At 40.1% G+C, this 12,482-nt stretch overlaps 1 protein-coding gene across 2 annotated transcripts in view; it reads left to right on the top strand.

Annotated features, from left to right (window-relative positions):
• LOC121315832 (ras-related protein Rab-32-like) overlaps positions 1-12,154 on the top strand; it is a 37,003-nt gene extending 24,849 nt beyond the window's left edge. Inside the window, exons 2-4 of one of the 2 annotated variants that reach the window (XM_041250310.1) lie at positions 3,955-4,235; positions 9,637-9,685; positions 11,162-11,240. In XM_041250310.1, coding sequence (XP_041106244.1) covers positions 3,955-4,235; positions 9,637-9,684 — 329 coding nt within the window. In that variant the 3' untranslated portion in view covers position 9,685; positions 11,162-11,240. Of the gene's footprint in view, positions 1-3,954; positions 4,236-9,636; positions 9,686-11,161 lie in introns of both variants that reach the window. The other variant, XM_041250309.1, reaches the window with a different exon arrangement.
• The last annotated feature ends 328 nt before the right edge of the window (positions 12,155-12,482 follow it).

Here is a 12,482-nt window from a genome sequence, read left to right as displayed (position 1 = left end):
CCAAGGGCGGCTTCATGAGTGCCTAAGCACTACGTTCAGCCACCACTGAGGAATATTGTCCTTAAGGGGAGGTCGCAGCCTCCATGCCCCTTTTAAAAATTGCCTCACCAGGAAGTGAGCTCCTGGGGAGTGAGTCAGTGTGCTTCTACACAGCACCCCAGCACAGGCTGTATGCGTTCATGGTGAAGGCCTCTCCTTTGGTGACACTGCCCAATGCTAGCCAAGGTGCAGATGTGCAGGCTGTTGGCACCAAGAGAGTGCCTTTAGACAGTGATGAACACTGTGAATGGGCAATTACAGTTCAGTGCAGTCTGAAAAGGACCTGCTAGTGAACCAGGCTTGCACAGGGCGCATGCGCAGGAGACCCAAAGGTAGGGTCAGAAAAGCTTCTGCCCTCAATCCTAGAAATTCTGGAACATCATACCATGAGCGCTCTGTTGAGCTGAATAGCTCTAAACAGTCAGCTCTTCTCTGCACTCTGCCGTCCAACAGAGTGGACAACATGTACCTGTAGACCAAGAATACTCCTAGATAGGAGGCAGTCTGAGAAAGTGTAAACTGGCTTTTGCATGATTCACCTTAAGCCCCAACCATAAAGGTGGCCAATGAATAGTTTCGTGTGAATGTCTGCCTGAGCTGGAGTCTGGGCACAATGAACCAGTCATCCAAATAAAGAGTACTTTCATACCTTTGAGCTTCAATGAGACTGCAACAGCTATTCCATCATCAACATTTTGAACCTTCCTCAGCTCAGAACAGGTTGACCTGCCTGAGGTTGAGGTTTGGTGTGAGACCACCATCCTGCTTGAGCATGAAGTAGAATCCATCCTCCAACTGGAGGGGGTGTACCATATGAATAGCCAATTCTTGCAACAGAACTGCTGCCTCTTGAGGCTCACCTTGTGGTTTGGCCTAAGGCTCTTGCCTCTGTGCCAGGCAGCGGTCTTGCTACAGACACAGCTGGCTGTGCCGGTCCCTGAGGCTGGACGCATCTGCTCAAGGAGCAACGCCACTGTGGGCGGGAGCTGCAGCTCCTGTATACAGCACTTACTGTAACAGGGCTGATGCGGTAGACAGCAATTGTAACAAAAAATCCTGTTGTCTAAACAACACAAGCAGCAACACAGTATGTTACTGTATAGCGGTAACATACTGCATGTTATAGGTCTAAAGAAAATATAATAACGACTCAACCCGGGTCCGCTGGAACCTTGGTTACTTTTTAAAATATCCTTTATTGGGTACCTACAGCTACAATGACAGGCAGACCAACATGGTACTGTCACAAGACTAGGTGCAATGCACTTGACCTGGATCTACCTCTATTAAGTGCTGTGCACAGAATGATGTACGGAGCGGTGCAGTGCCCGTCTCAGTACCAGTGTAATGCAGGTGCACGGATGGTACCGGTGAACAATGCATGGGCCGATGAGGTACCAGTCGGTGCTGGTGCGATACCAAGGCTGCCGCGACCCAGTGCATTGCACAGGCAGTACTGGTGAATAACGCACGGGCTGCTGCAGCATGAACACAGAAACCAGTTCTCTGATCGGAAGGCTCCTGCCAATGGATCGGTCGGTGTAGCCAACCAGCTGAGCATCAGAGTGTTCGTACAGGAGCGTGAGTCAGCAAACACAATTTGTATCCAGACAATGCTGCTAGCTGAAAATATCAGCAACTTACGTAGTGCACCTGGAAAAGAAAAACAGCGGAGAAAGCAACACACAGGCAGTTCCTATCACTATACAGATAATCCAGTAACAATGTAATATATACTATACACAATACACAAGTGCACACACTAGCCTGAGCCCAGACTAGATAGCACTAATACAAGACTGTCTGACCCCAGACAGCTTGAAAAATCTCCTCAGAGATACAGCTGGAGTGAACCGTGACACGGAGAGGAGGGTGAAACGAGGTGCAGACAAGCCGCAGGCTCCCAGCGTGCCACAAGGCCGTGTATGAATTCATAAAACTCACTCAAAACCTCCGAAAAAAAGCTTAAATTATAAAATAATTCAGCGATTTAATTCCAGAAGAATACATACAGTCAAATTTAAAATGTTTTAATTTTTTTTTTTTTAAACAATTAAGCTTTCGTTGCAACCATTTGAAACAATGAATATATCTGCAGCTTGCATGAATCAGGCTGAAAAGAAAATGGCAGTGTTCAAACATCATTATAGAGCCTAGTGTCTCTGAGTGGCAGAGGCTGGCATGATGATGTTGCCGGTCACTGCGAGACAGCTTTGGTAAGTCTCATGGTTTTCAGATAAACAAAGTTAACCCATTTTGTAATGGATGCATTTCGTACTTGAAAGGGAACTATAGTTTTTAAAGGAGAGAATGAACACAAGTGTCATTTTGAATTTACTGAAAAATATCTTTCTGCCTGCCAGGCATGCTGGTATTCAGTGGAGAGGAGGTTACATGCTCATTTGAACAAGGATCCCCAGCCTTTTTATGCTTGGCAGTCAGACAGTGTAACCCAGTGTAATAGAAGAATAATGACAAGCAAGATCTGCTTACAGGAGGGGGTGGGGGTAACTTAAAGCCACAGTTGAAGTCAGCTGAATTTAGGATTTCCTATTACATTATATTATGCTGGATCTAAAGAGCCTAAACTTGGCTAAATGCATTGGATCATAGAAGTGGCTGCAGTGTGGATAGAGTGGCTGCAGTGTGTAGAACATAAATTATGTTATCACTAGATGCTGTTTACTTTTTTTTGTAAATCCTAATTAAGCAATTTACCAATTTACTGTCTATTTAAAATATAAGGGTACACTGTAGCACTGACCCAATTTTACCAAGAAATTTTAACTTCGTCTTAAACAACATTTTCTTGTTTTCAAAATAACACGTTTGCAAGCCAATTATTAATTTAATTAGGGGCATGTGAGTGCTTGTGCAAGACTTGCTATTCCTGTTTGCATACTGTACAAGGGAGGAGCAGTAGGAAAACTACGATATTGTAGCCTCACCCTTTTCTGTTAGAACTCCTGTTGCCTGTTACTTGAAAAATGTTAAAAATAATAAGCCTAGGTGTCAGAGACAATACAGTACAAAGACTCAAACATAGTATACAACATTGTAGACCTTTGTCAATTAGATCCTATTGGTGCTACAGTAGTATTTCCCCAGTCTCTTTTTGATCATTTTTGTCATAGCATACGAAGGTAAGTTCCATCAACCTTTAGAGGTGGGTTATTGGTCAAATCTTATCAGAACTTTTGACAGAAAGCTACAGGGTTGAGCAGATACTGGTTAGATTGCCTTCAGATTTAATATACAATATACATGTTGTAAAGGGAAAAAAAAAAACTGAGAAACAATATTATTCAATTCAAATATATGTTTATTTGAATAGATAACAAAGAATAATTTGAAATGGATGGAGATATAGTCCCTGGGCTACAGCAAGATTGACTGAAATCAGACTATTAAATTCAGTGTAGTTTTGTAACTTTCAACACACACCCTTTATTTATGACCCCTCCTTCCTCTATTTTCTGTAGATCAGACCAACCCAATGACATTCCTGAGCTCAAATACCCCACCCAGCTCCTCAGTTTTCTCTGTTGCAGAAGAAATGATAATTAAAGAAAGAATTAGTTCTAATATAAAAACTATTATAAAATTCCTACAACGTATTACACTAGACCAGTTTCCAAGATTGGCAAATCATCCATCCAATTAAAGGTGAATGTTGTGTTGATTCATTCATGAGTTAATTGCCACACTGAAAATATGGGAGGATACATTGGGAATATGTAGGTTTTGGAATAAAATATGACCCACTCCTGAGTAAAACAAAGTCCTCTAATACAATACAAGTTATTGGCCTTTCCTATTCCCATATTTCATTTAAGACAAAGCAAAAAATGTGTTTTAGACCCAGTGCACTAGTCTAGCCTGACCCTTTTAACAGGTGTTGCTTTCCTGTTTTAGGTCAGGAGAGGTTTGGCAGCATGACCAGGGTGTATTACAGGGAGGCTGTAGGAGCTTTCATTGTCTTTGACATGACAAGAGGATCCACCTTCGAGGCAGTTTCAAAGTGGAAACACGACCTGGACAGTAAGGTGAAGCTGCCTAATGGGAGGCCTATCCCTGTTGTGCTCCTCGCCAACAAGTGCGACCAAAAGAAGGACAGCAATGGAGACAACTCCTCCAACATGGATCAGTTCTGCAAAGAGAGTGGCTTCCTAGGCTGGTTTGAAACTTCTGCCAAGGTAAGTGACTCCAATGGCTACATCTTCCATTCACTATATTGGCACACATCAGATGCCGCATTCCAACCGCTATGCCTGAATAGGGAACCTTTCTTTACAGAACATGAAAAGAACAGGGTTTGAAATATGGATGCACCAAATCCAGGATTCAGTTTCGGATTGGGGCAGAATACCTACTTTTTCAGCAGGGTTCGAATTCGGCCAAATACTTCGGATTTGGTGAACCAAATCTTATACAGCCCTCCAATGTGTGCAGTTCTTCTTTAAATAAAAGACATGAATCTGGTATTAAATGTAACTGTTGTGTTTCATAACAAGAACACGTTTGAAGAACTCTCTTGCAGCTCTCGACTCCTTAAATTACTGGTGGTGCACGCACTAAACACGTCCCACAGCTGCTGAATGCAAACATACCCCCTGTATGCAACAGCACATTCACAGCACACTTTTCATGGAGTAAAGTTATGCAGTAAACCTGTAATATATAGTAAAGGCAAACTGTTGTAGACTTTTGTGCTTTTTCTGTGAAACATGTTCTAGAGGTCATACTGATATAAAAAAAAAAATCGTTACACAGAAATAAATATTTTTTTGTAACTTTATAACTGTCAGATGTTCAAGTCTTTGTTGAACAATATGCTTTAGTAAATACAATTTTACGTTATTGCAATGTGCCAATACAAGTTGAACCATTTGGAAACTGCTATGTTATATTAGAGTACTTAGAGTATACTTTTACACAACACAGCTCCCTGCTGTGCATACTTGTTTCCAAAGGCTGCCAGGTTGGGAATGAAAATGTGTCTGGCAGGAGTTTAACCAGGTCGCCTTGATCAGTCTGGTTCTTTGTTTCGATGCAGTGTTTCATTCAAGGGGTGGAACTTCCAAAAGCACAGATTCCAGACATACCAAGCTTCAGTTCTTGTTAAACTATACAATTTTCAACCTGGGCAATTATTATTACCGATTTTCTCCCAATATTTAGAATGTCCAGTTATTATTCAACCTGGCTCACCCCGGCAACCCCCGCACTCACTTGGGAGAGACGAGGATGAGCACATGCGTCTTCCGAAACAAGTTCCGTCAGCCGTCCGCTTTTTTTGCTCTGCAAGCCTGCCGTGCAGCCATCTCAGAACTTACAACATCGGAGGACCACGCAGTTCTAAACTGCATACAGGCCGCCACTCAGGCCCTCAGCCAGCCAGAGTGGTCGCTGGTGTGTGCGGTGAGCCAAGGACTCCCCAGCTGACCTAACCCCTACCCCGCCCAGGCAGCGCTTGGCCAATTGTGCGCCACCCCCTGGGAACTCAGCAGTGGCATAGCTTGGATTTGAACCAGCGACCTCCAAGCTATAGGGCGCATCCTTCACTCCCGGTAGAGTGCCTTTACTGGATGTGCCTCTCGGGAGCCACACAATGCCCCTATTTGATAAAAGAAATATATCAGTAAGAAATACCCCATACTGAAGAACAAACATGAATTTCTCACTTCCACTAGCTCAGAGTGTTGCAGGAAGATAGATGGCCTCAGGAGGATTCCAAATGCGCTTCTTAGAGTAAAAATACTTGCTTGCTATGCCCAAGGCTAAAATAAGCCTTGAAAGTTACCCGACTGCTGACCAAAGTATAGGTCAAGGTCAGACTATGACCGACTTATTAAGGCACTTCCCCACAAGTTCCTTTCCCCATACACTGAGGTTCAGCAGCCTTAGGAGAGCAGTAATACAGAATAGAGTTCAGCAAGAGGCCATTTATTGAGTAAGCATGGTCTGAATCGCATGTGGTCCTTTCAAACCTACGCTCATCCATTGAAGCTGAAATATTTTCCAGCGGCATTCATTGTGATTTGTGTGTCTGTAAATAAATCGACAGCTTAATTTACTTTTCATTGCAGTGGGATCAACTACTTTTACAGACCCATGGCCATACATAATGCTCAATGACATTTTCAGCAACAGACAACTCCAATATGTAAAAAATATAAATGAATGAATTAAATTATACCAATAAAAAGCCAAGAACCACTTTTCTTATGAAAGATTTTAAATTCTATTATTCAGCTTTCAGTTTTATTCCAACCTCATTAAGTTCAACAAATAATACAACTATGAATTTATAATTTGCAATTCACATTTATTTCATGTTTCATAAATATATATATATTTTTTTTTAATTTCTCAGATTTTAAATTCATTGAGACCTAATGGTTATTTAGGCAGAAGTGCATTATAAGTTGAAACTTTGTCACAGAAGCACTCAAAACACAATAGTTTAATCAAGCACTGTCACAAATACAGCTATAGGTAATGACAAGGTGATCATTATGCAGAAATAATTGCATGTCTGGAGTGTGAAAAGGCCTAAGGCTGAACTCAGTTAGTCTTAGGTGTTCCATTGTTTTATCACAGTTAACTCCTCTAGAGTTTATTTTAGCTTTTGTAAAACTGTTAAACTAAAGTGCAAAGGAATTTTAAATCCAACAAGCAGTTTCCTAATTATAAAGGATGACTAACATCCTGACTTTTCCAAAAACATAACCTGCCAAAGGATTTTCAGCTGTCTGACAGTTCTGCATTACCTGTCTGTTTGTGTGTACAATCCATCATGCATCTCCTCACACATTGTAAAAAATTTGATTAGTTTCTTAAAACAAACAAACAAACAAAAAAATCATCTGTGCCTTTTATACTTTTACATTGTATTTTATTTATAAAAGGATCACACCGTGATAGTAATTTTGATCTTGTTTGTCCTCTCTAATCTTTCTTGCTTGTGAAGGCCATATAACAATTGAAGTTTGTGACAAATAGCTTTTCGGTCTCTTTGTAGTGCTAAAGTATGTGAGAGATACTGATATGAAATATCAGGCTTGTCTTCTGTAAAAGCTGGTGCACCACAGTGTAACTGTTAACCTGTTCCCCGGAAACATTCTGGCACTAGTTTGATGTAAGAAATACCTCATACTGAACAACAGACATGAATTTGTCACATCCACTAGCTCAGAGTGTTGTAGAGAGATAGATGACTCCAGGGAGGACAGAGTCACATGGGAGGAACAGCTTCTTCGGTTCTTCTGTCGGTATACGTGTCCCTCACTGCCTGACGGAAAGTTGTGGGTTGTTGCCGTCCCCACTGTAAATCCCTAAGATATTCTGTTTTGCACGACAATAATAAGAACATTTAATAAATTTGTACCATGTACACTTAATTTCTTCTAAATTTGAAAATGTTTTCTCATCATCTTTTTATGTGATGTGTAAAAAAAGTCTATGTATGTTAAAAATGCTCTGTGCGCAGAAGCTTTAATCCCCCAGCTCAGATGCAGATTGAAAGCTCCCATTAAAACTGAAAGTAGGTCAGGTGGACCTTGTCTGTCTTGAAGAAAGAATCAGTGCCAAACCCCCAGCTTGGTCCCCGATCTGCAATGTGACCTTTCAGCCTCTTCTTTAGCAATGCCTCATTTGCTCAATTCACTTTTCTTTAGCATTCACTATATTGGCACACATCAGATGCCGCATTAGAGCTACGTTTATTGTTATACTTTGAGTAATTTCCTCTGACTTTTTCTAGAGTTGATAAAGGCTTATTCTAATATAACTGTTAACTGGCAGGCCTGATAAAGGGTTAGACTTTCCTTTTGATTGATTATAGTACAAGTGTAGCTACTGAATGAGGCCAGTGCTATTTTAGTGCACACTATACTGCACTAAAAATAATTCCTAAACCGTATTAGGTATTCAACATAGAACCATATACATCTAGAAAGTCTACACCCTCTTTCAAAATTTTCACCTTTTGTTGCCTTATAGCCTGGAATTTAAATTCATTAATGTATTAAATACACATCCTACCCCACAACTTCCAACTGAAAAAAATATATAAAATATAGATTTGTAGAAAATTAATAAAAAATAAAAAATGAAATAGCTTGGTTGGATAAGTGTCCACCCCCCCTGTAATAGCAATTCTAAATTAGCTCAGGTGTAACCAATCGCCTTCAGAATTACACACCAAGTTAAGTGGCCTTCACCTGTGTTAAATTGTAGTGAATTACATGATTTCAGGATAAATTCAGCAGTTCCTTTAGGTTCCCTCTGCTGGGTAGTGCATTTCAAAGCGAAGACTCAACCATGAGCACCAAGACACTTTCAAAAGAACTCCGGGACAAAGTTGTTGAAAGGCACACTACAGTGGATTGGTATAAAAAAAAAATATCAAAAGGCCTTGAATATGGCACCACCAAGACCCTGCCTAGATCAGGCCATCCCTTCAAACTAGATGACCGAGTAAGAAGGAGACTGATCAGACAGGCTACCAAGAGGCCATTGGCAACTTTGCAATTGCTACAGGCTTTTATGCCAAGACTGGTCAAAGTGTGCATGTAACAACAATATCCTAAGCACTCCACAAATCTGGCCTGTATGGTAGGGTGGCAAGAAGGAAGCCATTACTCATGAAAGCCCAGCTTGAAAATCGTTTGAAGTATGCAAAAGAAACAACTCGGGAGATTCTGTAGCCATGTGGCAAAAAGTTTTGTGGTCCGATGACTTTTTGGCCTAAATGCAAAGCGTTATGTTTGGCGCAAACCCAACACAGCACATCACCCAAAGAACACCATCCCTACTGTGAAGCATGGTGGTAGCAGCATCATGTTATGGGGATGTTTCTCATCGGCAGGGACTGGGGCACTTGTCAGGATAGAAAGGAAAATGAATGGAGCAAAGTACAGGGAAGTCCTTGAGGAAAACATGCTGCCCTCTACAAGAAAGCTGAAACTGGGACGGAAGTTCACCTTTCAGCATGACAACGATCCAAAGCACACAGCCAAAACTGCACTGGAGTGGCTAAGGAACAAAAAGGTAAATGTTCTTAAGTGGCCCAGTCAGAGCCCCGACCTAAGTCCAATCAAAAATTTGTGGCATGACTTGAAGATTGCTGTCCATCAACGCTCCCCAAGGAACTTGACAGAGCTTGAACAGTTTTGTAAAGAAGAATTTTCAAATATTGCCAAATCTAGGTGTGCAAAGTTGATAGAGACCTATCCCAACAGACTCACAGCTGTAATTTCTGCCAAAGGTGCTTCCACCAAGTATTAACTCAGGGCTGTGGAGACTTATCTAATTATTTTTCAGTTTTGTATTTTTAATATATAACTTTTTTCTCAATAATAACTTTTTCCCCCTTAACAGTGTGGAGTGTGGTGTGTAGAATCCTCATTTAAATGCATGAAACTCTGAGACACTGACACAACAAAATGTGAAAAAAGTTCAAGGGGGTGTAGACTTTCTATAGGCCCTGTAGATAATTCCACTAATCTGAGTAATATACAGTATACATGTTGTAATATACATTTACGTATTTTATTTTTTTAAGGTTTTTTTTTTGTTTTTGTTTTTGTGCAGGTTAAGTTCCAACATCACAACGGTTGGAAGAAGAATGAAAGTCTTTGATGTAAACACACAGCATCGACCAGAATAAATTGATACAGAATTTACATGTGGGGTTAGACTATCCCAAGTTTGTGGAACACTGACCCTTTCAGTTAATATACATTTATATTAATATACAGTACCTGTCCTTCCTGCCTCAGCTAATGCTAGTCTTGTTTATCCAGCACCGTGTCTTCACTGCTGTCGTACAGAGTAGAGTGGGTTTATATACCAAGAACACAGTTTGTGCTCAAGGATATTTCAATGTTTTGGTGTCCTTGTCAGTTCACATTACATTGATTTGTCAGGTTAAAAAAAGGAAATCACAGACGATGCCAGTAGCCAGCCTAAATCAATAAGCACCATTGTAAACCTGTTGGCAGTCGCCAAAATATATATATATATATATTTATTTATTTCCAAAAGAAAAGGGGAAACCTGAACATGTCTTTTTAAACACATTTGACCTCTTCCTCCTTCTAAGTCCTGTAGTCATTCAAAGTGTAATTATCCTTCTATAACCAGTAACCTTTCTATGACAGCCATCCTTGATCCCACAGTGAGACTGACAGTCCTCACTTGTCAGGGAGATCTTTTTAGTAAGACTGAATGGGTCTTGGCGCCTTGTTTCTACTGTTTTTATCGCTTCATATTTGTCATTGCAGCTGCTGCTGGAGACTAATGTCCCCTGTTGCAGTAATTGATGTGAAAGGCTGCTCAATTGATGCAGGGTAACTTTAAAGAGTTATAACAATTCATAAAAAACCTCACTATTTCTACTATCCATAATAGGTTTAGGTGTATTGCAAAATCTGAGAAGCTCTTAGTATAAGGTGGTGAGTTGAGCTCCTACGGGCTTGCATATACCATTTTTGGATGCTCTAGACCTCCAGCATATTAAAATAAAAATTAACAAATCCTTTTATCCAAAAATGTTTTATGTACCTTTTTATCAATAACTTTAGTGCCACTGTCCGCTTACTGCATATTCCCACAAAAGGCTAGTCTCTGAGAATGAGAATGTTGAAATAATAAAGACTTCTCTTTCTAGGGAAATAAGTGATTTAATTTGAAATTAATCTGCTGTTTTTTCAGTTCTACCTAATAAAACTGAATGGCTAAGTCAGTAACACAAACATATACCTTTTAAAAATTGCGATACCTTTTTTTATATAGGCCTGTCCCCACAGACTTCCTCTAGGCCTAAGCCTTCATGCCAACAAACACAAACATTTAGACCTGCTATGTATAGATTTAGACCAGAGGGGGATATATATTGATAGATAGATAGATAGATAGATAGATAGATAATACATGCCTGCTTGATCGTAGGCAGGTGCTTCTCATTACGGGCTCAATAGCCAATCAGCCCCCCAGGGTATTCTGGGGAATGTCGTCCTGTATCAATGCCTGGACTACATTTTTCCTCTCTCCTCCCCTTACTCTGCCACAGTAGTTATTGGGGTCTCACAAGATGTCTTTGTGTTTCACTTTGCAGGATAACATTAATGTGGAAGAAGCTGCCCGATTCCTGGTGGAGAACATCCTAATCAAGGATAAGAGTCTCCCGAATGAAGACAGTAATGGGGATACAGTAAAACTGGATCAGGAGAGAGTGGCAGCAGAGAGCAAATCCCAGTGCTGCTAACAGGCATGGCTCTTCCAGAGTGGATTCAACTCGGGGGTTGTTTTTCGGAGCTACATATCATGACTCTACAGTAAACCTACCGTGGTCGGGTCATGTTGGACTTGGCTTATCAGGATACAGTGTAATAAGGCTGGGCAATAAGCCATATATTTTTCTTTATCCTGGCTTGTGGCTTACCACTACCTTAATATGCTCCAGAACCAGTAATGGAGCTGTGGTACTCCTAGAAGGCCTACAGAGTAACTGGGGGTATTTTATCAGTTGACGTTATAAAAAATAAAATAAAAAACATAATCTAGTTTTGTTTTAGCTACTTATCTGATCCAAAATTCTTTACAAGAAGCCTTAGTAAACCCATGGACAAATTCCCAAATCAGTCTCAAGCCTTAACTAATAGGCCTCTGGATCATTTGGATCACATGTTATTTTAAATATAAAATTCTTGTCTTGGACCAATGGTTTCCTGAAGGGATTCAGATTTGCTGCTGTTCAAGTTCATCCCTTTTTACCTCAAGGTTACCTAATTTTAGATGCCATAACTCAGTTTCAGAGTTTATTCTATCTTGTAGCTGAGACTGGGGAATTTTCCCGCCTTGCGATGAGATACTTGCCCAAATGTCAAACAAGGACCCCCTTTTAATTGTGATCCAAAGCCCTCAGCATTAATATTATACATATTGAAAGAACTTAGTTGCATTTTTGTTTGTTTGTTTGTTTTTTATTGCTAATGTTATAACATTTTATTTAAATTATTTTATTCTTAAATAATGGCAACAAACTTTACAGTTGCATCAAAAAAAGCCATAGGTCTCAAAGTGTGCTTGAGTTTGTAGGTAGTGGTAAGGCACTCAGGATAAACTAATTAAGTTTGCCCAGCCTTACAGCACTTGTATTATTTTTAATATAATTATATTGTCATTGGAATGTAATTGTCTGGGGCAGGGGGGTTTAATGCCTTTTAAAGTACATGGTGACTTACAGTGTTAATGAATATAAATTCTATTGCACTGCCACCTCAATTACAATAGTGGGAAAATGTCTCTGAATATACATCTTTATATAACCTCTCTCTAAACTAATATGAATTTAACATGTATCCTATATTTATTTCCTATACACTAACACTATATGCATGTCTGCCTTGTTGCAAATTTGTAGGTACTACTATTTT

Source organism: Polyodon spathula, chromosome 5 (genome assembly GCF_017654505.1).
Source record: "Polyodon spathula isolate WHYD16114869_AA chromosome 5, ASM1765450v1, whole genome shotgun sequence".
In the NCBI taxonomy this organism is placed as follows: Eukaryota; Metazoa; Chordata; class Actinopteri; order Acipenseriformes; family Polyodontidae; genus Polyodon; species Polyodon spathula.
The sequence above is the reverse complement of the archived record's forward strand: the minus strand, read 5'-3'. Positions and strand labels throughout refer to the sequence as shown.